The 27,672-nt window shown below is 38.8% G+C and overlaps 1 protein-coding gene across 3 annotated transcripts in view; it reads right to left on the reverse strand.

Annotated features, from left to right (window-relative positions):
- Positions 1-1,481: 1,481 nt before the first annotated feature.
- The window catches only part of LOC124156618 (DNA topoisomerase 2-alpha), a 112,215-nt gene continuing 86,024 nt past the window's right edge, over positions 1,482-27,672 (reverse strand). For all 3 annotated transcript variants that reach the window (XM_046531263.1, XM_046531265.1, XM_046531264.1), the window contains 8 exons: positions 24,879-25,100; positions 20,481-20,616; positions 15,263-15,400; positions 14,829-14,898; positions 14,581-14,681; positions 6,493-6,681; positions 3,644-3,786; positions 1,482-3,546 (listed from right to left, as the gene is read on the reverse strand). In XM_046531263.1, coding sequence (XP_046387219.1) covers positions 3,376-3,546; positions 3,644-3,786; positions 6,493-6,681; positions 14,581-14,681; positions 14,829-14,898; positions 15,263-15,400; positions 20,481-20,616; positions 24,879-25,100 — 1,170 coding nt within the window. In that variant the 3' untranslated portion in view covers positions 1,482-3,375. The remainder of the gene's footprint in view (positions 3,547-3,643; positions 3,787-6,492; positions 6,682-14,580; positions 14,682-14,828; positions 14,899-15,262; positions 15,401-20,480; positions 20,617-24,878; positions 25,101-27,672) is intronic.

Below are 27,672 nucleotides of genomic sequence, written 5' to 3' on the forward strand. Positions count from 1 at the left end.
AAAATGCTGACTACCATTCGCATATGACAAGAACAAAAGACTACCTGCATGTTCTTCCTAGAAAGACAAAAAGGAGTAGTGATGGTCCTCTCCATAAGGGAACAAAACTTTATGACCTTCTACCTGAACAGTTAAGAAATTTATCATCAATTGAACTCTTTAAAGTGAATCTCAAAAGATACCTAATGAAAAATACCTTGTATAGTGTTGATGAATATATGAACTATTGTAAAGAAAACATTTGTAAACGTATTCTATGAGCAGTGCTTGTACTTAAAATTTTATGCTGTGACAAATGTAACTTTCCAAATGTATACTTTTTTATGTGAATGTTACCTGATATATCATCCCATGTTATTCATCAGTGTATTGTATTGACGAAGCCTATACCATTTACTAATCTGTATTGGTTCTCTTGGCTAATAAAACTATTATTATTATTAATAGATATTCGAAAGCACAAAGGACCTAGGCGGGAAAGCGAAGGTTGTTAGAAGGAAAATTCCCAACTCCATGAATGAAACCCTAAATAAATCCTCCGTATAAAAACACCATGTATTAGATTCCTTTTCCTTAGTCGGAAGTATGTCAACTTAAATAAACTTGTATTGAAACATTTATTTTTATAATAGAGTTGACTTCATAGAATATTCAGCAGTGGTGAAATTAAAAAGAAATCATCAATACCATTCTAGTTGTTAAATTAATAAAAGTCATGGCAAAAATTTTTCTTTGCGAAGGATAACATTCTCTATTCAATAGGGGTTCCCCAAACCCTAGTTTTTGAGGGTATGTCGTAAAATTTACTGCAATCCTCTTTACTACAATCAATTTTACAGGAAGTTACCTGCCAATTAACCAGCAAATAAATTACTAAGAATGACCTTGTGCTTTCCTAGCAAATCAACTGGACAAGGAGCTCTCAGGTTTCCAACCAGGCGAGTTTGCCCATTACCCATGTCCGATGCATCAAGATCCATCATGTTTCTTGCCTCCACGGAATGATGCTGGTGCCCAAGGGTTGCCCTCCATTTATACCACTTTCTTTGCCCAAATGTCTTCTCACTGTCTGGTATTTTCCGCAGGAAGAAATGTAGACTATCACCCAGTTGGAAACCCAAGGGCACTTCATCCAAAAATAACTAGGTAATAAATTACTTACCAATGCGAACAACACTATAGAATTATAATTACTTTTTCAGTGTGAACACACATTGATTTTATTTATAAGAACATTAAACCGATTTTTTGAGAGTTTAGGAATTTCAAGGAGCTGTACTATCCCAGAAGTTACATTTATTTGACAGCATAAATCAAAATCTCATTTGAAGAAAAGTCCTGTTTACACTAAAAATTAATGATAGCAAAAAAATTAATCATTATATGCTAAATTCTGCAAAGTAAATATAGGTTGTTTTAAGATTAAATATAATGTTATTGATAAGCTCAAGCTCATCATCTACAAAAAAAAGCAAAACGAAATTTGTGTATTTGTTTAATTGAGTCCTTAAAAACATCAATTTTTTAGGTACCAAAATTTTCATCTAGTCGATAACTGTAAAATTTAAACCATATTAATATACAGTTGGAACAAATTAAAAATTCATAATAAAAGACAACAGTCATCATATAAAATCTCATCAAATTCTTATCTTAAATTACAAAAAGTGGAAAATTATTTCAGTTCATTATACTTCACGGGTAAAAAGATTTTGCTGCACTTAGGAAGAATGGGCTACAAGAGCATTGAAAAATACAGTCTATGTACGTATTTCAGTTCATAGAAAGTTCTCAGTACAGACTCTCATGATGGGAACTCATGGGATGTTGATGTTACAATGTGAAGTAAAGGATTGAAAATAAAATTAATACTCTTCATCACAATTGCCTGAAATTTCTATTTTCTGCTATGAAGTGCATCATGACCTAGCACCAAATTATATTCCCACTAATCCCTGCACCATTTCTTACTAAAGGAACATTCATTCCACAATGATTTCAAGATTTACAAAGGAGGGAAAACAGTGCGGAGCACATTAAATTCCCATTAAACAGCATTACTTTTTAGCTTTTTCAGCTAAACTTATTTACATAAATGAAAAAGAAAGGCATTGTTTCTACCTTGAAAATAGTTAACATCTAGTTCACACTTGTTATCACCAAAATAGTGAAACAAAACACACAAACATTGAGTTCCAATGTACGGCAGAAAATTAGAAAAACAAAAAATAACATGGCATTTAACATAATACTCATATTACACATTCACAATATTAATTTTTAAATGAATTGACAAGTGAAAACTTATTTCTTTAGCATAATGGTTGGTATTCCTGGATAGGAAGGAGCATTACTGAAACAGTTTCAGTATGAAAATGTTGAAATAATGAAAAATTATTTTCCTCAATATCCATAAAAGGAGAGAATCAAGGACAAAGAAACCAATGGAACTAAAGACTATGTTAACTTCACGAGTCTGGTATTGAACTTTCTTCCCTCTCATCTTCATAATTCTCTTTAAAATAAACACCACCAAAAATGCTGCAGTACAAAATTTACCACACATACAGGTTGCTTCAGTAGATAACACATGCTAATTGCTCTGGTCACCAATGAATCGTTTCAACTAAAATATGATGAGAACATGAGATTTAAAATGGTTCCATAAGAAAGTAAGGTAATAACGAAGTGAGCAACAGTTTCCAATTACACCACATCTACTCCAGATTCTCGCTTGCGGTTGCTGTGTAATATCATACATGTACCTAGTTCATTATAACTATGTAAACAGCCATTGCCTCCCTTCATTCAATGAATAATTCAAATGAGTTGAGAACTGAAATGATTAATCCTTTCTCAATTCTGAAATACAAGGAAATAAAAACATTGAACACACAACTTCTTTAATGATGAGACTGGAATCGAATTCAATGAATAGGTGTGATGCTTTATACTAACTAAAATATATTTTAAAAGAATACAGTTTGAACAAGTACATAAAAACATATTATAAATATGCCAGCGACAGTCTGAAGTCCTTTCTGCCTATTGAAAGGAATGATATTACACTGAAAAACATACACAGAGGTCGTCTCTCACTGCAGAGAGATGGAGTCCAATTCACATTCACTATAAAAACCATCAATAAATTATACATGTATAAAATCACACTCCACCTAATAGTAAAGGATAAATACGGAACATCGGAGCCACCGTTAGTCACCATGTTTAAATTCCTGACCCTCCACTCGGTCTCTCGAGACTGGTCTATGAGGACATAGCAAAAGACTCCTGGTATAGCCATGGCCTTCAACTGATGATGATCCCTTACTGGCTAAAAAAATTTACCATAGCACATGCTCATTCATTATCCAATCAATCAGAGTCGTCGTCATCAGATGAGAGCGCATACTTGACGGGTTTTCTTGCTCGGCCACCAGCGGCAGCCCTTGCTGGGGGCGGGGCTGGCACATATTCATCCTCACCCTCACTATTCATGACAAAATCATCATCATCATCATCCTTGGACTTCCCCTTCCCTTTTGGCTGCAAGAGATGAAGTTATTAGATAAAATAGAAGTAGAGTGAATATGTATTATGATCTAGTGCAATCACACATTTTTATCAGAAAACCCTCGCTAACCTTAATGAGTTCAAATTCCTCATCAGAATCTGAATCCATGCTTCGTTTCTTGGCGGCTGGTTTTTTTGCTGGCTTAGCCCGTGGTTTTGGCTCCTTGGGTTCTTTTGGAGGTCGTGCGGCGGCTGGTTTCTTCTTCGGAGGGGCTGAGAGAACAACTTGAAAATTAGAAAATCCTAACAATATGATACAGCATTCATGGGCTAGTGTTTAACCAGAAAATCACGGAAATACAATAAAACCCTCTCCAAGAATATACTGGGAAACATTCAGAATGTATCTACTGGAGAAATGCAATATCAAGGTCTAATTTTTTTTTAACTATCACTAAAGACAGCTGTTAAAGCCATCAGTGAAGTTAAAAAAGTTCATACCACAGTCTACTAGTGATTAAAAAAGAAGTAAGGACATTATTATTTCCCATAAAATCAAAATATGACATGTTTTTTACAAAATATAAATTCACCTATACTAAGCATTTGCTTTAGAACTGATTGAAATACATAAATACCACACAGTCACAATACCAAAATTCTTGGATCATATCTTAAAGTCAATCTTGATTGGATACCACATATTACTGAAATAATCAAGAAGGCTACTACTGGGATCTACATGATTGAGAATCTTGCAACAATGACCTAAGTCTTACCTCCCATGCTAAACTTCATTCCTATTTAGCCCATGGAATTGTCTTCCAGGGAAATGCTAGTACAGCTACCAAGGCATTTTCTACGCAAAAGAGGGCTGCTAAATAATGTTAAGTGTTTTCGAAAGAACACCAGCAAAAATAATGTTTAGAGAACTCATGATAGTTACTCGGCCAGGTAGAAAGAAAAAGGGATGCCTTTGAGGTTCCCATGATTCCCAAGGGTTTTTTGAGATATCTGACAGTAAAATTAGGATAATTTAACATGGGCTCTGATGGAGGAATACAGATTTTTCGAGCTAGCAAAGCTGTTTGTAACAAGATGTTGAGACAGCACCTATTAGAAACAAAATTTTGCGTCAAATTGAAATATGTACGGGAAAGTTAAATCCATGATAAATTAGGAAAGATATTTGTGAAATATTGCCTGAAATGGCAAGGCGGCTGGGAATCTCAACATCGCAAAACGAAAACTACAACACGGACTTCACCTAAATTATGCAAATACATTTAGTTTCCCAGGTTTTACATATACTTTTATGTATTTGAAATGTTTGTGACCTCTAAGGTTCGTTTCCTCTTGTTGGGATCAGCGTTCCCCAAAACGCATGTGCTATGTCTATCGTACTGTTTGTGTAATTGTGACCATCTTTAATTCCATTTCTTCTTCTGTGTGCGTTGAATTCTTCGTTTGTGGCGGGACCTATGCCCAGAGCCATCTCTTGGCCAACTCATAGGGCTAGATCTTGGGGGGAATTGGTTGCATAAACCCCCACCGAAAACAATGGAGATAAAATTAGCCTGGATAGCTCGGTGGTCTGAGCATCTGCCCGGACACCAGAAGGTCCGTGGTTCGATTCCCGGTTCAGGTGAAATTTTTCCATGTGTTTTCGGCCTTCATTCCATTTCCACGCCACACTGTGTCATCGTCCTGTATTTATGTTTCTGTTAGAAAAACTTAGTAATAGAGGGAAAAAAACTAAAAATAAATGGAGGGAACTTACGGGGAATGGTTATTTCTTTCGAATTTTCAATGGGACGCTGCCCATCTTTCTCAAGTGAGAAGAGGAGGAAATGTGAGGGTAGAAGGAAGGGGTAAAGACGGTCGATGGGGATGAAAAACGGTCGATGGGGATTGTTGTGCTTTAGTGAGCACGGTTGATTCCTGGTGCAGAAAACGCACGGAGAGCCCAAATGCACGCCTGCTCCAGGTCCTACAGCTAGTCAACAAGACAGTGGTCAACTTGACTAGTTTCAACACTGCTTCCAACTTTTGCACACTGAATTGTTGATGACACTTTTGACCAAATATTCACAATCTAACGAAGGGTGCAAAGGAGAGGGTAAAGATGGAGGGAGGAAAAACGGTTGACAGGGATTGGTTGTGCTCTTTAGTGGGTGCGGTTGATTCCTGGTGCAGAGAACTGGGTGCAGACCAAATATTCACAATCTAAGGAAGGGTTTACATAAATAAATAAATAAGTTGTATATAATTAATATAATTTATTTATTCACGATTTACCCCTTAGATTGTGAATATTTGGTCAAACGTGTCATCAACAATTCAGTGTGCTAAAGTTGGAAGCAGTGTTGAAACTAGTCAAGTTGACTACTGCAAATACCTTTTAATAATTATTTTTGGTGTTTGCATTGAGCTGAGGTGTAAAATTGCACACACATTTCATTCCTAACTACGCTTTCCTTTGCTTTAATTATTTTTTAGCAACCCTTTTGCTTAAATAATAGGTAGCTCAGTTACATCACTTGACTTCAGAGGATGCTGCTCCAACTAACTACCTTAAATTGTTATTCAGAAACAATCCACAATTGCAAACGACCAATTCTGATACATTCTGAAAATGCACATTTGGCAAATCAGTCACAATGCATAAGCAAGAGAGAAACTAACCCTGAATGACCTACATATCACAAGATTCCTATTTCAGATAAAAATTTATACAGCCAAAATGCCGTTGAAGACAAATTAAAAGAGCTCCTTTTTCACAAGTGTTACCACAGTATTGATGAGTTTTTTTAACTATAGTATTTGACTTTGAAGACTTTATTTTATTATTTATTTCTTCTTTTTCATACACACACATTTACTCCGCACATGTCCCACAAAGTCCCATTCTCATAAACCACCAACAGGACAACAAAGATTATCATTACATTTATAATTATCATTATTATTGTAACAAACCTTTAGGTGGAGCACTGTCTTCATCCGATGAATCAGTTAAACTTCTTTTGTAAGTCCCATTGCTAACAGAAGGAGGAGGTGGTTCACTGATGCTGACAGGTGCTGGTGCACTCGGCGCCACGGGTTTTTCAGGACTACTTCCCACAAGGGAGTCAAATAATGAATCGGAGTTCCTAGGTTCAGGGAGAGCTAGAAAATAATGATATTAAAAGATAGAGGTTTTAAATCACACCTTTATAACAACCTCATAGGATCATAAATCATGCATACTTTTTTCCAATACAGAAACTACATCAGGCTCCAGTGTTCTGAAATCATGAATTATAATTTTTTAGCTAACAAGGAAGAGCTACAGTCGGATGGTTCTTTTTCAATCAGTGCTAATTAAAAATCTGTTTGTTGGTAATTCTCTGATTTCCTTTTGTATCTTCATGGAGTGAATAACAATACATACATCATTTCCTGATGCATATTTACTCCTGTCCTTCACACACCCTCTGACCTCAATAATAACAAGAAACTCTATCTACATTGCCCAACATGTTCCTGAGGGCTGAAGGAGTTGGGGGTCCTTGCAGTGCTCACCCTATCTTTCGGTCCTTGATAAAAAAGGACCAGATGGCAACAACGCTTATCTTTGGTAGTCTCTTAAGTTTTTCTGGCTTTTAATGCATATTAGTCTCCTCTAGGATGTTCTTGTGTTTTTTGCTGTCTTCATTATAGATCTGAAGTCACATAGTTGACTGAGGAATCATTTCCTTCAACAAAATGTTCTGTGCATTTACCCTATGAAAGTGCATACATACGAGGGTGGTTTGAAAAGTTCTCAGAATGGAATAGAAATAATGTTCTTACATCACTGAAACTTATTTTATTATTCAATATAGTCTCCTTGTAGATTACTACATTAGGTCCAACGATATTCTAGTGCCTTGATCCTATCTAGAAAATGAGATTTATCTAGGCCTGCAAAATAGTTGTCAAATCCAGCTATCAGTTCTTCATCTGAAGTAATTATTTTATCCACCAGGTACACCATCAAAAAATTTCAATTTTGGGAAGAGATGAAAGTCTGACGGAGGCACATCAGGTGAATTATGCGGAAGTGGCAACAATTAATACCATAGTTCGTGTTATTTTGCCATGGCAACAGCAAGTGTGTGGAGGCGCACATTGTATTGATGAAAGATGACTTTCTTCCTTGCTAACCCTGGCCTTTTTTCGTGTATATTTTGTTGCAGTTAGTCCAAGGGGTTAGCATAGTATGCTCTAGTACATAATTGTTAGCCTAGTGGGGAGACAATCTATAAACAGAATCCCGTTCACATCCCAGAACACTGATGCCATCACCTTTTCAGTCGAAAGAATTGTCTTTACTTTCTTTGGTGGTGGATAATCATCATGTTTCCACAGCTTTGGCTGTTGTTTTGTCTCTGGGGAATAGTAATGGACCCAAGTTTCATCTTTGGTCACAAACTGGTGTGAAAAGACTTGCTCGTTTTCCCTAAAACGGGTCAAACATTGTTTCGATATGACCATTCTCATGTGTTTTTGATCCAGCGTAAAGAGTCGGGGCACTCATCTTGCAGATAATTTTTTCATTTCTAATTTTTCAGTTAAAATATAATACAGTAGATTCCGGTTAATGGGTCCACCGGTTACTTGGGGCAGCCGCTTAATTGGGGCAAATCTTGAAGAACCGAATCCAATTGAAGAATATCCCAGAGTTTTCTCCGCTTAATTGGGACAGCATGCCGCTTTATTGGGCCATGAGTCGGCGACATTGACTCTATGCTCGCGACGAAATTAAAACTTTTTCATATCAGAATACTGTTTTTTATATTTTCCTTCTTTAATTTAGTCTTATTTTTCTCAAGTGTTCCTACTCTTGCCTTATCTTAAAACTCTTGTTCTTATACCATCCGTGTGAGGAATCGGATTCCGTTTCCCGACCATGAGACCTCATTCAACGTAGTGATGTGTTCAAGAGGAGAGGACTCCTGTGGCAGGCTATGGGTGATAGAATGAGCCCGGGATAGTTAGAAAGAACTGATGACACCCGTGGTGAGGGTGTAAGAGCGAGTACGGGCCAATTTCTAGGAATTACAGGCTGATTTTGAGCATAGGAGACAGTTCGAGGCAAACAATTTCGCTTACAAAGAGCTTTTTGTTTGCAGCATCTTGAACAAAATTCAACTTACTCATGAAATCTATCCTTTTAATTCCTTTTCCTCTATACAACTGAGTAGTCACTATTGGAAAATTACGTTTCTTCCTTCCTTTCTCTTTTTCCCATCACTCTCCCAGTAGTCTATGCATGCACAAAAGACATTTTTCTCTTCACATGTACCTAGTCATCTGTGAACTGACAGTCTAAAACCAGTTTCAATGGTGCGCATATTTGGTGGGATTTATCTCGTGCTCTACAATCTAAGTGAACCTAGGATAAGTGATATTGTTTTAGTTCTGAGAGTTCAGTGACGCTCAATTTCTTGAATAATTTGCCACATTAAGACCTTTTACTCCCTGAAATTTACTATACAGTGAGTCCTCGTTTAACGTCACTTACCGTTCCTGAAAAACGTGACGATAAACGAAATGACGTTAATCGAAGCATAATATCCCATAAGAAACAATGTAAAAAGTGAATATCGGTTCCTAGACCTCTCAATTCCTATGCGAAAAAATTTAAGCTTATCATATCTGGGGCATTTTTTACGATGGGAATGCCAAACTATCGCATAAATACGAGTTCCTGTCTTCATCGACGATAATGGCAGCAGTGACGTAAATCCTTCTCCATTTTTGTATCTTCCCGCATTTGCTTTTCGGCTTCGCTATGGGGTGCGGTCCAATGAATGCTACTTCCGCTACCAGGCGCTATAGAAGCTGAAACATCGTCGCAGTAACAGGAACCAAAATTATTGTGAACACGGTGAAAAAAGTGACGATAAAAATTCCGAGTTCTACACGGAAAAATGCCTTGAAATCACTTTTTAGGTTCCTGAAAACCATCATGTCAAGTAAACTCGGCGCACCTACCTAAGAATGCCACCTGGTGGGATTTGCACAGCGTAACTATAAAAGATTCATAGTGAGAATGGAATAAAAAAAAACGAACCTTTTCAAACATTTTAATTCCGTTGTAACACATAAATATTTTTACCACTGTATAGAAGTTGAAGGACAAGCTACACTTTTGAAATTTTTTTCGACAAAAATTGAAATTGAGAAGAAACCATGTTTGAAGTGAAAAAGTGCGCTCGGGGATTCTTACTTCGATGTTTTCATTAGAAAATTTATATTACACATTTTGCATGGATGTGGATGGAAGGGAATCAGCGACCTCACTGGTAGCCCTGAAAAAATAAGCGTGGAGGGATTTCTGAGTGGCGGCTTTCTTTTTGTCGCGGTAGAGTTCCCTGTAACAGGCCATATCATCCACAATAGCCCTATACACACGTGAACTCCTCTCAAAGTCAGGGTCACAGTCTCGGAAAATTCCTATTCCCCTCTCAATTAGTTTTATGGCTTCACTTAAGTTTTTTGCACTAAGCTGCTTCGCTTCCACTTCCCCGGAATCTTCCTTGGCCTCTTCCAAAGCCTTCAGTCCTTCATGATTTTGAAGGTCCTCTGTCGACAATTCCTCACCGTGGGATGAAATCAACTCCTCCACATCATCGAGAGAAACTTCCAGGCCCAGGTCCTTCGCGATTCCAACAATTTCTTCATGAATGTGTTCCTCATCCTCAAACCCTTCGAAACCAGTAGCGTTGCCAGGAAGAACTTTTCCCCACGCCTTTTCCATTGTAGAGCTCTTCACATCTTTCCATGCGTTAGAAATATTTTCTATTGCGTCTTTCACATTGTATGACTTCCAAAACTCGCGAAGAGTTACAGAAGACTCCCCTTCAACTGCACCCATTGCCTGCGCAAAGTTCCGACGGAGATAGTGTGTTTTAAAAGTTTTTATGACGGCCTGATCCATGGGCTGCAGCAAGGATGTGGTGTTCGGAGGTAGGAACACAACTTTTACATTCTCACAGTCATTGCCGATACTGGGAGGATGGCCGGGGCAGTTGTCCAACAGGAGCAATATCTTATGGGAAAGATTCATTCGCTCGCAGTATTGTTTTACGGCGGGAAGAAAATGGTCGTTAAACCATTCACTGAAGATAGACTGTGTCACCCAAGCCTTTTTATTAGCCTTCCAAACTACAGGCAAGCGATGTTTTGCCATCCCTTTAAGTGCCCTAGGGTTCTGCGAATGATACACAAGCATTGGTTTCAGTTTCATATCACCAGATGCATTGCCCCCCAAAAGTATCGTCATACGATCTTTCGCCATCTTAAAACCTGGAATGGACTTCTCCTCCTTGGAGATGTATGTTCTAGAAGGCATCCGTTTCCAGAATAAACCAGTCTCATCGCAATTAAATATTTGCTGAGGTAAGTAACCGCCTTCCTCAACAATTTCTCGAAGCATTTCAACGAATGCGCTGGCAGCTTCACCATCAGCACTGGCTGCCTCACCACTCGTTTTCACAACACCACGCAAATTAGATCGCTTTTTATAGCGATCGAACCACCCTCGACTAGCCGTGAAAGGTTCCGGATTAGGTGTATCTTTGGTAAGGTCTCCATATATGGCCAATGCCTTTCTATGGAATCTAGCCAAATCAACTGGCTGATTTTTTTGCACTTCACTCTCAAACCACAACGTTAACAAACGTTCCATTTCCACTAGAACGGTGTTTCTATTTCGTGATAAATGTTTTGCGCAAGGGAGTTGCAACTCTTCCAAACTCTTTGATCTTTTCCTTTTCTTTCAAAATTGACCTAATTGTTGACGGTGGAAAGCCTAAAATTCTTCCAATATCAACTGAAGTGGCTCCATTCTCACTTCGTCTGACAATATCAAGTTTTTGCTCCAAAGTTATAGTTTTCCGCCTTTTTTTCTCTCCCGCTGGTTCAGAAGATTCACTTCTCTTGGACATTTTCGTGGAAATGTCTCCGATGCTCAAATTTGCTAAAACCGTAATCGCAATTAACAATATACACACCGTTTTACACGTTTTATAAACTGACAGTATTACCGCCCACAAAACGAACAACCTGCGACGCCTGCCACTTCGCCTTTTTTCTCGCGCGAAATTTAAAAGACGCGACGTTATCGCGAAGCGAAGGGACGATAAACGAATCACGGTCGTAAAATTTTCGTGACGTTATTGCGAAATGACGTTAAACGGGGTGACGTAGAACGAGGACTCACTGTACTCGACAAAAATAAAGATTATCCTCAATCCAGTCATGTCCGTTTGGCTGAGATTACCGGGGTGCCGAAATTGACGATAGCTCAGTTATTGAAGCAACAAGATAAACTAAGAGAGGAATGGAGTCACAAAGGAAAGCAAGCATCTTCTATGAAACGCAAGCATCAACGTAAGGATCCAGATGTTGAGGACGCTTTAAATCAATGGTATTCCATTGTAATCGATCGAGGGATTTGTGTTAGCGGTCCAATGTTAAATAAGAAGTCGGAGGAACTAGCTTTGAAACTTGGTCATGACCATTTTAAGGCAACAGATGGTTGGCATCTCGATGGAAGACCAGAAACGAAATAAGATTCAAGAGAGCTAACGGAGAAAAAAGTGCTGATGTTGTGAGTGCAGAGGAGTGGAAATTGAACAAACTGCCCAAGTTACTCCTGAATTTTTGCGCTGATGGCATTTACAATGCCAATGAAACGGGACTGTAATACCGAGCAACACCAAATGGCTCTTCTTATTACAGTCATGTAGGACCAACGGGCTTCAAAAAACCGATGGATCGCATCACTGTTTAGTATTGTTTAAATGTTTCGGGAACTGATAAAAAAACTCTTCTGGCAATTCTGGAAAGTGCTAAGCCTCAATGCTTTAAAGGGTTAAGAATAAGCAGTTTACCATCAGAGTACCAAGCCAACAGCAAGGTAGCGATGACGGTGAGTCTCTTTACGCAATGATTGACCACTGGGGATATAGAATTAGCATGGAAATCAAGAAAGGTTCTTCTTGTACTTGACAATTGTACGGCACATGCTAATTGCCAAATTGTGTGTTAAAAAATTATCAGTTGGAATTTCTGCTTGGAAACATAACGCCCTTGGAGCAACCAATGGATATGGGGATCATTAAAAACTTGAGAACACTTTACCGTGGGAAATAAGTAGATAATATTCAAGAATCTATAGAAGATAACCTTCTGATATCATCATCCACCACCAACACGCTAAGCTCAAAGGTGAACATTCAGCAAGCAACATTGTTCCTGGCTAAAAGCTGGCCCGATGTCAAATGTCAAAAAATTCAAAATTGTTTTTTCATTGCGATTTCTTAAGTTTCAGTGCAGTGTTCAACATTACAGGAGAATCTGAAAATTTATTCAACTCCAAACTGTGCCACATAACAAGCCATGAAGAGCTCGATAATATTCACTGCAATTTGGACCAATGAAAACTGTGAACTTGATATTGCTGAAACCATATTACACAGGCAACAGTGAAGCTGAAGGTGAGAATGGTGATGGAGATGAAATCGCACCTGAACGTAGCTAAGTGATAACTCTGGATGTAAGGAGATCCATTGAGGGTTTACGATGCTTCTTCATGTAAAAGGCAATGAAGATAGCCCAAGGTCGTCATTGGATTTCTGTGCCGACTTGGGTCGTACGACGAGGATGACGAGAATGCTGCAGAGAACATTAGACAAATTCCTTGGACAAAGAGATACGATTTGAAATGTAAGTAAATGTTTAGGAATTTAAGGAATCACATATTATTAACTAATTAACCGTGAATTTTTCTTCAATAGGAGTTAGGAAATGACATTCATCCAGCATCGCCTGAGACTGTGAAAAATATTTTCAACTAAGATTACTATCATTCTTAAAAATGTAAATAAATTAACTAATCTCGCTGATTTATTAAACAAATTAATAGTTTAATAAACGTTGTTTGCAATATAACCATTCTTTAGTTTCTTTCTATCATTTCAAAGTTTGTTTATGTAGATGTATGGAATAGTTTGCCTAATTGGGGCAGCTGCTTAATTGGGGCAAAGTGTGCCTGTCCCGATGTGTCCCAATTAACTGGAATCTACTGTATAACCTTATATATGACATCTAGCAAGCAAGAGCAATTTCACCCACTTTCAATCGGCGATCCTTCATTATTATTCTGTTCACTTTTGCAATGATTTCTTGAGTAGTGACACTTCTTGCCCGACCTTTGCACGGACCATCATCTAAGCTCTACCCACCAAATTTAAATTCTTTTTTCATCTTGGCAACAGTTGACTATGAAGGAGGAGAGTCCCCTAGTGTATTCAGGAAATTGGCATGAATGTCCTTTGCTTTCATACCTATTTTTACGAAGTACTTAATCACTGCACGAATCTCGACTTTTTCCATCTTCGCAAATCACTATGCGGGAACAACAAAAAAGCAGCAATTTTAATTGTGTATAATTTTAATTGAAATTAGAAACAAAAATGCATAAAACTGAAAAAGAAGCATACTTTTGCAAACAAAGAGTTGTTTTTTTCTTGAATTTTATTGTTTATAAACGGTGTAAGCAATATTAACTCAGATCAGTCAACTTTTGAGATACGTGCTGTTAGAACTTAGCCATTGATATATAGTATCAAAGAAATATTTCATAGAAATTGAGATGATCAATAACATTGAGATAATCAATAACCTTACTGGTACAACCATGATTTTAAGAGGGACCTTATGACACCGAGTACAATGTGTTTACTAAGTCCATTATGTTAGGTGAAAAATTGCAGCAACTTGAAGTAAAAGAAAGTTACATGGAGCTCAAAAACCAAGATATCAATGCATGCTGCATTACCAAATTTCAAGAAAAAATAGTGCTTAAAAATTCCTCTCAATGGAGTCAGGAGTTCAATGCTAACAAATGGCCATCTTAAAAAGAGAGGCCTATAGTTCATGCAAGTAAGATTCAACCGCAGAAAGAGCAGAAAAGTATGAGTGGCTATTTAAAACATTTGCCATTATTGCTATTGCTGAAGAAAATTGAAGTACCTTTGGATTGTGCTGGCTTGGATGTTTTCTTCTTTGTAACTTCAAACTCACTGTCTGACCCAGAGACAGAAATCTGAGCATCAGATGCCTCCTCTCCACCCCTGCAAATATATATCAACAGCTAATTCTCTAGGAAGCAACACAAACCAACCAACCAAGTTCCTGTGCTTAGTAATGATAAGTTGACTACCCACAAGTCTCAATTAAAAACAACAGAAAAAAATATGCATTTCATTAGAAAAACTCACCATTTCTCACTATCACTGCTAAAAATAGCATCCTCGTCATCAATGTCATATGATAATTTGGCTTTGGCCGCTGAAAAACACAGAGCAGTGTTTTGATCAATTGTACTGACGATGGCAAGTTATGGATTCATATTTTCACTTAGGGAACCACTTACACATCAGGTACAGGGAGTGGACCAATACATACATTAGGAATTTGATCAAGGACAAGGCCACATTGGCATAACAGTTCTGGATACTCAACCAAGTAAGGAAAATTCAGGCCTGACTGAAGTTGAATGGGATTCCATCCATACCTCAACTGTGATACACTTGTCCTGATTTGCAAATGATAATAACCAAAAGGATAATGGATTTTCTTTGTGTTATTCATTTATGATACACAGCAAGTTATAGTTAATGGAAATTTTCCATAAATAATAAATTTCACATACCTGCGGCCCTCTTAGGGACTCCACGAGCCACAACTTCTTCACTACCACCAAAATCCATATCTTCATCAAATGAGTCACTGTCTTCATCATCCATCTTTTTAGATTTTTTACCAAAGTTTAACTTGGTCTGTTTAACAGCTGCAAGGCAAAATAAAAGTAATAATAGCACAATGAAAATTGGGAAACATTCTTTAACTTCATATGTAAAACATGCACAATGCATCTTTATCACACAACACAACTTTCACTGTCAATAAAGCTGCTCAATCATCTTCAACTAATAGTTTTAAGGCATTTTTTGTCACCCCAGACACAGTTTATAAGTTAGAGATTAAGAGGACCAATACACTCCCTACACATAGGCAAACAAAATACATATCTACATCTACATCTACATAATACCCCGCAAGCCGCCTAAAAGGCGTGTGGCAGGGGGTGTTAGGACACCAGCCGTTTACAGCTATTAAAAAAAAAAGTAGTGCTCTAACGAGGTTGGGACAAACGTTTATTAAAGTCCTTTATTGTTCGGGGGAAAAAACGAATTCTTATATCTATCCGTTCGGCTAAAAATCTCTCTTAATTTATCGCTTCTGTCGGACCTGGAAATATAGTGTGGCTCTAAGATTATGTTCTCTGTGTCGCTCTTAAATATATCCATTCTTAATTGTTCAAGCAATCTAAGCCTAGCGCGCAGCCTCCGAGTCTCCAACGGCTCCCAGCCTAATTCGCTTAACATCTGGGTAACACTGTCTGTACGCCCGTAGCGGTTTTTGACGAAACGCGCAGCCTTCCTTTGTATCTTATTCAGCTCGCGGATTAAGTCTTTCTGCACTGGATCCCATACACTCGCTGCATATTCAAGGTGCGGTCGGACGAGAGCGAAATAGCACCTTTCTTTTACTTTCTCATCCGAAAATCTTCCCACAATACGCTTGACGAATCCTAATTTCTTCAGGGCTATGCCGCAAATATTCTTTATATGAGTTCCCCACGTGAGGTTCGAGGTTATCGTAACTCCCAGGTACTTCACTTCGTCTGTTGCCTTTATGTTAATGCCATCCACTGCATAAACATTGTAAGTGTTGGACGAATTCCGCAAAAAATGTACCGCCATGCATTTGCTCAGATTAAGTTCGAGTCCCCACTCTTGACTCCACAAATGAACGTTGTTTAAGTCCGATGATAGATTTCCATAGTCAGAGTGATCACTAATTTCGCGATAGATGACAGCGTCGTCAGCAAATAAACGTATTTTACTGCTAATGCGGGAGCACAGATCGTTAATGTATATAATGAACAACAGGGGGCCGATTACGCTTCCTTGTGGAACACCTGATGTAACTTTTACAACATCAGAGCTAATTCCGTCAAGAACTACTTTTTGTTTACGATCTCTGAGGAAGTCGCGTATCCAGTTTACAACTGTTTCGTTTAATCCGCATGACTGTAATTTGTATAAAAGTTTGTTGTGAGGTACAGTGTCGAAAGCTTTCTTAAAATCTAGAAAAAGTGCGTCAACTTGTCTTTTCGATTCACCAGATTTTATAACGTCGTGAAGAAAGAGCGCGAGCTGTGTTTCGCAGGATCTATTTTTTCGGAATCCGTGCTGACAGTCATGGAGGAAGTTATTACTAACATGATATTACTAACAACGATATGTTCAAGTATCTTGCCTATAATTGATGTTAGGGAAATTGGACGGTAGTTGCCTGGGACATTTCTGTTTCCCTTTTTGAAAATGGGTGTAACACTAGCAATTTTCCAGTCGGGCGGTAACTTCCCTTCGGAGAGTGACTTCTTGAATATGATCTCTAAGTAAGGCGCGATCTGTGGAGCTAACTCTTTGAGGACACGCGCGGGTATTCCCTCCGGACCCGGAGATTTACTATTCTTAATCGATTGTAGTTGTTTAGTTATCCCATCACGTTTTATAGATATTTCTTTTACTTTTTTCTTAAACTTTCGCATTGCAGTTCGCATTGATTTCTTGGTTATTGAGCGTTGAGCAGCGTAACTTTCTTTAGCTTCAAGTTCCTTCGATTTATTACGAGACGTGATGGACTTTCTGTACAAGTTGTATAGTTTTCTCTGTTTCCTAAGTTCTCTTCTGACATCGTTGTTGTACCAGCGAGGTTCCTTATTATCACATTTCAGTTTTTGCGGAATATGTTCGTTGATTCCTTGGCGCAGAATTTCTAAGAAACGTGTCCATATTACATCTGTGCTTTGGTCCTTTGATGTAACAACGAATTTTTTGTAGGAGTCATTAAGCATCTCGCCAAATTTAGTGAAGTTACATTTATCGAATAGGTAAATATTGCGTTTTGGTTTTACGGCTGACACCACATCAACTTTTAACGTTGCAAAGATTACTCTGTGGTCGCTTATACCGTCAATAATATCGACTTGTTTTATCAACTTAGGATCGCTTACTGCTAAAAGGTCTAATAGCTTGTTTCCTCTCGTAGGTTTGTCAACTACTTGGGCGAGAGAGTGATTTGCAAGTATGTTGAGTAATACCTCGCCGATTTCTTTATTCCTTGAATTCGGTTTTACAGTGTAAGTATCCCAGTTTATGGATGGAAGATTAAAATCTCCCCCGATTACTATTACACCTTTACTGTCTCTCTGAGTAAATGCGGATATTTGATTTTCTAGCAGGTACATAATATCGACTTCGGAGTTCGGCGGTCTATAAAAAGAGCAAACATGAATACTCCTTTTGTTTCGTTGTTTAATTGTACACCATACGCTTTCAATTTCGTTGTCAATTATTTCGTGGGCGGCGCTTTGTAAATGGGATTTAACTGCAATAAAAACTCCGCCACCTGTTCTATTGCGTCGATCGCATCTGTAAATTTTATATTCTGGAGGAAAAACTTCGCTGTCGCTTATATCCTCCGTAAGCCAGCTCTCTGTCCCCATGACCACGTCTGCGTCCTGAAAAATATGCTCGATTTCGGCGCGCTTGTTTTTTACGCTACGGCAATTAACTACAACAAGGTTAATGTCATATTTTGTAGTTAGAGTTTCGGTTGGTTCTTTTCTAGGCTTTTGTATACTCAGCGGGAGAATTTTATTGGCAGTACTAATAATATTTGATATTTTTTCTTTCTCTGGAGCACGCGTTTTGGGAATAATGACGCTATTGTCCGGCGTTAACGCTTCTAAGCTTACTTTCTTGTATATTTCGCATTGCGGATTTCCTCGGAGGCTACGTTCAATTAAATCTTTGATAACCCCGCTAGATGACCTACCCTCTAGTCTAAAAAATACCTACAGTGCTCAAAAATCCTACGAGCCACCCGTTCCGACGCCTCTTTGGAATAATGCACCCCAGACGAATTGAGGGGAGCCCGGCACGATCTAAGCACCGGCCGAAGATCCACGAACTCTGCCCCAATGCTCACACAGAGTTCCCACAGCCTCTTGTTGATCCAGGAAATCCTGTCCCAAACTCGAGGGCCGCAGTCCGTCCGTGGAACAATGCTACAGATGGACAGTCACATATCAACACCAGTGCCCCTCCGAACGCGTTCCACTTCCGAGCTTAGATCCCTGAAGGAATTTAAGATCTCATCAGCTCTGCGTTCGGAGGCATCATTAGTGCCGACGTGGGCAACCACCCGCAGTCTAGAACAGCCCGTGTCCTTCACCGCTGCTTTTACCGCCGCCGTAGTGTGGGATACAAGACCTCCTGGGATACACCAGGAAGAGACCCGTTGGTCCGCTCCGTCTCTCCTTGCCCTCTTCTCCAACTGGGGGAAAATCCGCCGGACGTTGGAACTCCCTAACAGAACAATCCCCGCCCTCCCTCCCCGGCTGCCTCTCGAAGCTGCATCCCTCGCGACAGGGGGTTCCTTCACGACCTCGCCAATTAGCTCCCCGGAATTGTCCTCCGACAAGACCTCGAAGCTGTTGTGAACGGGGATGGGGTTAGCCTTCGCTTCCCCCACTCCCCGATTTGGCCGTGCCACCGCCCCCCGCCCTTGGGGTACAACCACCCACTCGGGCCTCAGGTTATGAGTAATCCCCCGACCCGAAGACTGCACCGTCCTCTCCAAGGTCTCCGCGCAGGCTCATATATGAAAGCAGACTCAGGGAAGCCAGCGTACGTCACCCCCAATTAAAGACAAACATTTAAATGCAATTACAGGGTAGCGAGTCCTCCAACGATAAGATGACTAAGGAACAATTTTCATCAATTAAACCTCTTGATTCCCCCACAAAAATTTGTAATCACATTAATTCTTAAGGTACAACTTTTAAAGAAATAGGTATTTGAAAATAGGTACTGTATTTAACGGCACATTAAGACTTCCTTTTTCCAAAAATAATAGCTAAAAAAAATCACCTTCATCTAAAACGTGAAGGCTCAACATCCATAGGCTAATGTTCAATACTGACTCTTTTATACTTATTAATATATGTTTATTATTCAATAGAAGAATATCTAGTTATTATTGTAAATATTGATCTCATTGCTATTATGTGATGTTATTTATCATTTATTTATTATTATTTCACATTAAATTCTTGTACAAAAATTTTCAAGTTGTTATTTGATTATGTTCTCTAAAATTGAGAGGAATTTCTTTAGCGCTAAGATCGTTGATATTAAACTTGAAAGAATGGAAAGTTTAAGGTTGTATGATTTTTAACCATCTTTCGCAGCATAAAATTAAAAAGAAAGAGCATTTTTTTTTTAATTCCATCTTAAATGCCGAGCAGTAATTCCGGTGACTCACCGTGACACAGTAAACAGCGTTATTGGATAACTTGTTGCAGGAAAAACTTAAGTGTGGGACTAACTTAACAATTTAAATCATAAGACCTATTGTTATTTGAAAGCACGAATGGCTAGCAGTTGGGGGAGGGGAAGGAAGGAATAGAAAGGATAGGAGGAGAGGGGGGTGCTAATTATTAGAGGATGGATCTTTGGATATTCGGTGCTACACTGAGCTTCAATGCAAAAAAAATCATTTTAACACCCCTCCGGTTCGAGTTAATTTGTATCCGACTGTTTCCCATGTATAGCCGGACTAGCCAAAATATCATAAGAAAAAGTGTAGTAACAAGTAATTTTGCTAAAGCAAGTAAATTTCGTGCCATCAGCACAATATTGAGGTACACCTAGACATAACTTATGCCCAAGGGATGTGCTAAAAAAAATTTGAATGAGGCTTTCATCATACTTCTTAACTCTACAATAACATACCTTTCTTAGCCTTTAATTTGTTGTCAACAGCTTCAGGAGAGTTCCCGACTCTTTGTGCAAGTGTTGGAGTTTTTCCATCACACATAGCATCAAACTCGTCCTTCTCCTCTTCTTTTTCTTTCTTGACTTTCGGCATCTGAAAAATGCCAGGTGTCACATTATTAGCTTGAATTGCCTAAAAAGCCAAAACTGGATTCCTTCATCTCCCACTAAATTAGACAAGAATAAGGATGATTATCTGGTCCTTGGCTTCAGAAATTGTAAACAGAATCTGAACTATAGCCAAAAGAATTGTTATCAAAGCTGAACGGAATCAGAACTGAAATAATTTTCTCAAAGAAAAATAAAAAATGATTACTGATCATAATTGACATTATATGCTTTATATACAAATATTTTTAATAACCATTGACTTGTAAGATAACTTAATGTATTACTTTAAATAGTCTTTAGAAAACCCAAACAAAAATAAGTACAATAACACCTTCATATTAAGATATTCCAAGGACCAAAAACGTACCAAATTGGTTTCTGTGATACTTGTTATTGCAACACTTATATTCTTCCACCATATTTACTATGATGCCATAGCTTGTTTCGTGTTTGTTACTTTCAAAGCATTCTCACTAACTTATAAATTATAACTAAAAAATTGTAAAGTTGTCAGTTGTTCACTAAGAACATATTCAATCTATGTTCCAAGATACCTTATCATTACCAAATATGATGCGTAAAAACTAGTGATCTAGGGTCCATTCAAACATTTTAGCGATTTCGTCCATTCTGATTGCATTTCCATCATAGGAAATGGTAGCGTGGTAGTGGATACATGTGGTAATTTGAACATTTATAGAGTCAATATGAAAATGACTCCACACTATTGACCTTACAACACTCATTAGAAGCCGACGACAATGTTGTGCAACTAGAAAACTTTTGTATCTTTAACGCCACAACAGGACTATGGTATGGAAGAAACAGTTACTATGCTGATTTTAATGAGTTTTGTTTTTATGATTACGTGGTGCGAAAATTCAAACAACTATTGGAAGCACAGTGGTATATAAATTTGTGGTTTTAAGTACTACAGGAATCGGAATCGATTTTGCACCTTGGTACATAACAACTCATTTTCACGATGACTGCTAATTTCCGGGTTCTTCAGCCGCGTCTGTCGTTTTTGGTTGACTACAGTTTCGGAAGCCATCCTGCTTCCGTCTTCAGGTCGAAGGTGAGAAGTTTTCATTTTTTGCCGTCTTATATAGCACTGGCCGATCTCCTCCTGTGCGCTGATTGGTCAGAACTCTCTTCCAAACGTTGCTGATTGGGTAGCCGTTGTCCCTGTTAATATTTTGTCTTTTGTAAATTTCAATTGCTTCCCTGATTTGCCTTGGGTAGTAGCGACTCTCTTTTGCCACTATCTTCGCTTTTTCGAATTCAATGTTATGGCCGGCCTCACTCCAAACATGCTCTGCAATGGCTGACAAGTGCAGTTGTTTTTTAATCACACCACCATCCCGCCCAGAAGGCCTCGGTGGTAACATCTCTACTCCACCGAGCCTTCACCATTTCCGACGCCGAATCATTAGATTCAGAGAAGAAGCACCTGACCAAAGCACTAATCAGGAATGGCTACGACCGGAAAATGGTCCTCAAAAGGGCCGCTAAGGTCAAAAAGATGCACTCACGACCATCTGAAGAACGCCAGGCCACAGAGGAGGAGGAATTGACCAAACCTACGGCACGGCTTACAATTCCATTCATAGCAGGAGTGTCAGAATGCATTGCTAGGATACTAAGGAAGCATGACGTGGTCACAAAGTTCAATTGCGTGACCAAGATACAAAACATTGTACCTGGACCAAAAGATCGTATCCCGCAGGCACTATGCGAAGGCGTGTACACAGTGCCATGCTCCTGCGGCAAGTCATATGTTGGCGAAACATGCCGAGGAATGGCGACAAGGATGAAGGAGCATGTGAGAGCTACCAATAAAAAACAACTGCACTTGTCAGCCATTGCAGAGCATGTTTGGAGTGAGGCCGGCCATAACATTGAATTCGAAAAAGCGAAGATAGTGGCAAAAGAGAGTCGCTACTACCCAAGGCAAATCAGGGAAGCAATTGAAATTTACAAAAGACAAAATATTAACAGGGACAACGGCTACCCAATCAGCAACGTTTGGAAGAGAGTTCTGACCAATCAGCGCACAGGAGGAGATCGGCCAGTGCTATATAAGACGGCAAAAAATGAAAACTTCTCACCTTCGACCTGAAGACGGAAGCAGGATGGCTTCCGAAACTGTAGTCAACCAAAAACGACAGACGCGGCTGAAGAACCCGGAAATTAGCAGTCATCGTGAACAACGCCGCGGAAACCTACGCACGAATTTAACTCTTTTTCAATTCGAATTCTTGGCATAGAATCAAGGAATCGACTCAACTCATCACTAGTAAAAAATTTATTTTTAACGGCATACACTCTCTTGGTATTTATGAAGAAAACTTGGTAAATGACAAGAATTTTGACTCTGGAAAATTGGAAGTGCAATACAATTGTAGTGTTTGACCCCCACGGGGCGGGAAGCAAACCCCACAGTTGTCCTGCGGGTGATTTCTTGCGTTGGGTGCCACAAGCAATGATTGAATTCAAATTGCCAAGTTATGTACGCATAGAGTGAAGGCACATCACCTTTAAGGACCTTGGACACCAATAAGTCCTAAGGACTTTCCCGGAGCAGGCGAATCAATCATCGCAAGCAGTGAATAGTAGTAGTTAGGGTAGCGGGGGAAGTGGAAGTAGAATAGCATCATGAGTCATAGTCAGGCACTCGCGCAGACAATTTGCCATAAGTCCGGATTTCCTATTATCACTGCTGCACGATGGTGTGATCCTGCACCGGTTGCCTTCATGGGAGTTCCATGTAACTGTTTTCCAAGCATTGTGGTGTGCGGTCGTGCTCAGAGATCATGGATCTATGTCACGCAGCAGTTGCATTCCGAGCAACTTGCGTGAGACGTGGCGTGGTGCCTGACAGTGTAGTTTCCAATGTTGTGCAGAGGTTTTGAAGCATTCGTGCGAACCACTTATATGAATCCGAGACCTCACAGTCAAGGGTACATTGTTTTCGGAAACAAAGTATTATATGGAGCAGTAGGAATAAGAGTATGATCATGTTATCTCCGCTAAAAACATCTTGGTTTGGAAAAGAGAACTCTTAATGATTCCAGAAATCAATCAAAAATAAAGACAATTGCGTAAAAAATAATAGATAGGTTGATTTACCTTAATAATTATAATTACAAGAAATTAAAGTGAACGATTGGATAATTCATATTTTTCCGATTTTTCATACTGCCTCTACCCATCATTAGCCCAGATAATTGGGCGTTTGCTGTATGCATTTTTTATGCCAAAGTTATACTATCATGTCTTTTGAAGATTACACAATAAAAATTGAATTCTTGATTGATAACCTAGTACAGGAATACCGCTACTAATCCATTACAATGAAAGCAAGATCATGTAATTCCACAACATCACTAAATAATAGAGCAAAATTATTTTTTTTATCTTCGTTTGGCACTTGTGATTTCCTTGAGTACAATTTCCAATCATCACTTACTAATTTGCATTAAAAAGTCTAGCAGCATGCCGGAGCACCGCAGAATGTGCAAAAAATACACATGGTTGCCAATGCATCCAAATATGTACTACTACTGAAGCACATTCTTCTACTTAACACATTATGGTCCGCACACGTGTTTTTACGTGTTTCCGCCGCCAGCGCTTATGTGCCGATCACGCGTTTTTACGTTTTCACGTTTTCATGCAGTGCAGTCTCCTGCTGACCTCTACGGATTTATTTGGAACTATTTCGACCTAGTTCTGGTTTGTGCGTCTTCAGGTAGCTTTACTGTTTGTTTTTGTGAAATTTTTTTCTTATTGACGTCTTTTTTATCGACGTTATAATAGTTTGAACATATATTGAGGCCTATGGCATAAAATATGACCGGCCCCAATGGCTAGTCTAGTTTAAAGGGTGCCGGACCAAGATGTGTTAATATAAATGAAATATTTTCATGTCAAAGAGAGAAACGATAGGAAATATACTTCTTTGCCTATTCTAAAACCATAATCATCCTGAATAACTGATATGCTTTGAATGTTTTTAAATCGTAATAAACAAGTTATCATAAAAATGCCAGGGGAATAGAACTGCTCCTCACACCCTGAATGTTTGAATTTCACTGTCTGTGGTTTTGCCTGGGATGAGCTCTACCCTAACCTTCACGTTTAGACCATCATATGTATGAGTGCACCATAAAGCTACAAACAAGCATGGTAAATCAAGGCGTTCACTGTGTCTAACAAAATGAAATTACAAGAGAAACATACCCTTTTGCCTTTATTTTCCTTGGCCCATACTGCCTTCTCGAATTTCTTAATAAGCTCTTCACCAATTCGCGGAGCTACTTTCCTGCCAATGGGAGATGGCATAACTTCAATGGCTACGGCTCCACCCTTCCTCTTGCCTGCCTGCTTGCCCTTTGGCCCCTTTGCTTGCTTTGAGTAATCAACTCGTGCAGCTTCCAGTTCCTTTTCTTCAACTTTATCCAGCTGGAAATAACACAATGGCAAAACTTTACACATGAGAGAAGCACTAAATTAGAGTATAATGATTTTGGGCATATGAGGAGTGATTTAAGTTCAAGGAAGTAAATAAAATGCATGCATTGCAAAACCCATGATATTTTTCTACAATGTTTAACCCTCTTGCTTCCAGGAAAATTCCTTTTTCACTCCCAGAATGATGAAACCCGATTCAAGTACACGTCAGGCATTTGGAACAAGAGAAATTATATTGTCTATAAAAATAATAAAATACATTTATTCATTTGCAAAATTAGATTTAAAAATATTATTACATACAGGCATTCACATGGGATTAAACATGGGGCCAGTATATCATCACCTTGAGCATCTAAGGGTTACATACATTCTTCATATTTCAACAACATTCAAGGAACCACTGACGTCTCTTGGGATAATATTTAATAATAAATACTAAAATGTTTCTAGGGCCAGGCAAGTGTACACTTAACAAGATTATTGTGAATTTCATTACAACTTGCAGTTGATTAAAAATACTATTAGAAAACATTAGCATGTGATGAGATCTCTGCCAAACTGACGATTGGCCCAGTGTGGTGGCATGGTGCTGATCAGTGCAGCAGGCAGTCTTGGTGAGCTCTCGACATGGCTCTCGATTGATGAAAGGTAGTTGGGCACACAGACAGTCTTCTCCCAACACAAAGCAAGTTTTGGTGTCACCGGTAAAATATGTGCCTTAAATTACTTTCAAGATCACTAGCTATGCACTAATTTCAGGAGAAATACAGTAAAACCTCTATACAACAAACCTCCAAATAGGAAAATTCAAGGAAACCTCCATATTTTCAAGTTATTGGCTTGGTCCTAGACCTGTCTAATGGACAATACATGCATAAAAAACCTCCTGTAACAAACCTCTCCAATTACGATAACTCCCAACAACCAAGTCTGTGCTTGGGCCCAAGCATAAAAAGTGCCCCTCTAGAACAGAATTTCCGTAACTGGAACAGATAAGTAGAAGTTGATCGCGTTTCGGAGGTACCATAAAAAATATCAACGAAAAGTTCAATTTTTCTCAAACTTTGACGAGTCACTGCAGTGTTCGGCACATGGAGATAAAACCGACAACAAAAGAAAGCCTCATCCTTCTAGTTTTAAACACCATATCAAGCATTTGCATATGTGGAAACGTAAGGTAGCAGGAGGTGATCACATGTCGGAAGGTACCGAAAAGTGCAATTTACCGCCATTTTGAATTTTTTTGGGGGGTTCCAGGGGGAAAATCGGAGTTTTCGGATTTCCCCCCCCCCCAATCATTTTCCTTCCCCAGCCTTGGTAAAAATTTCTTCGTCCCAGCATGTCTGGAAGTGGTTGGGACTTTGTATACGTGAATCAGTGAGAGTTAAGTCACTCATCAGGTTGTACATACAGTAAACTCTTGATTTTACGAAGTCAGTGGGACCGGAAAATTGGCACTTCGTAAAATCGAGTTTCGTAATTTCAAACCTTTTTCATAAGTCACAAAAAAATGTTCGCTTTTGTTTCTTCCGCCCTTTTTTGTCTTTAGTGGTCTTATTTAAATGTTTTTGGTGGTTATTCTCGGTATTATTCATAGAAAGGCTATCTATATCTATAAGGCTTTTTGTTATCGATTTATGCTGTGAAAGATCGTTAAATAATTATACCACCATAAAATTTCCATTTCTCTTTCATACTTCAACATCAACGATCGCTTAAGAAATTCCCGACCAGTTTAGAAAACTTAATCAAATAATGAATTGCAAAGTTTATTATAAGAATTTATGCTATAAATTTGTGGTTAGGAGCAAATAACAACGATTAAGTTCGCGTAAGATACCTATTTGTTTCCAGCACCCACGGAATTTTAGCGGCAGCCGGCCTAACCGCCATTTATGTCGCCCTCTATCGCTCAGTGACGAGAAAAAAAAAAAAGAAAAACGAGGGCCTCCACCCGTTTCCAAAATAACCTTCATAAGTTAATATTTCGAGTTACTCCGTATTTTCAGTTGAATGTGCTATCATTTCCATTAGTTATTTTCATTGAGATTCAGTTACGATTATAAATTACGCAGGATATGATTATCTTCTGGCGAATATTTTAAGTAATTTCTGTTTGAGTTCTCCGTCCGGATACTGTGCTCCGTCATCTTAGCAGACATTGCTACGAAAGACTTTATTCTTCATCAGGACCATATTCTTCATACCGGGTGTGATGTGCTATGTTCATATAGTATTTCTCTCTTCCTTTATGCCGACAGGAGCAAGGTTCCAACCGGAAAACGACAGGAGAAACATCTTCCATCATCGGAGAAATAAAGAGAGAAATGTTATTATCCGCATTGATTGTTTTCCTACAAGAGATGTTTCATGATTTCTCAACGTGTGTGAAGTATTGGTTCACTTGCGTCAATTCCCAAAAATGACACGCAAAAACCTGTACATTCACCTCATTTAGTTTTCGTGTCCCTTTCTCCGCCGTATTGAAAGTTATGCAAAGAATCATTGACGTAGAGAAAAGATTTTCTTAGCTTTAGCACTAAAAAATAGTCGTGCCATA

The sequence above is a fragment of the Ischnura elegans genome, chromosome 3 (assembly GCF_921293095.1).
Source record: "Ischnura elegans chromosome 3, ioIscEleg1.1, whole genome shotgun sequence".
Taxonomy (NCBI): Eukaryota; Metazoa; Arthropoda; class Insecta; order Odonata; family Coenagrionidae; genus Ischnura; species Ischnura elegans.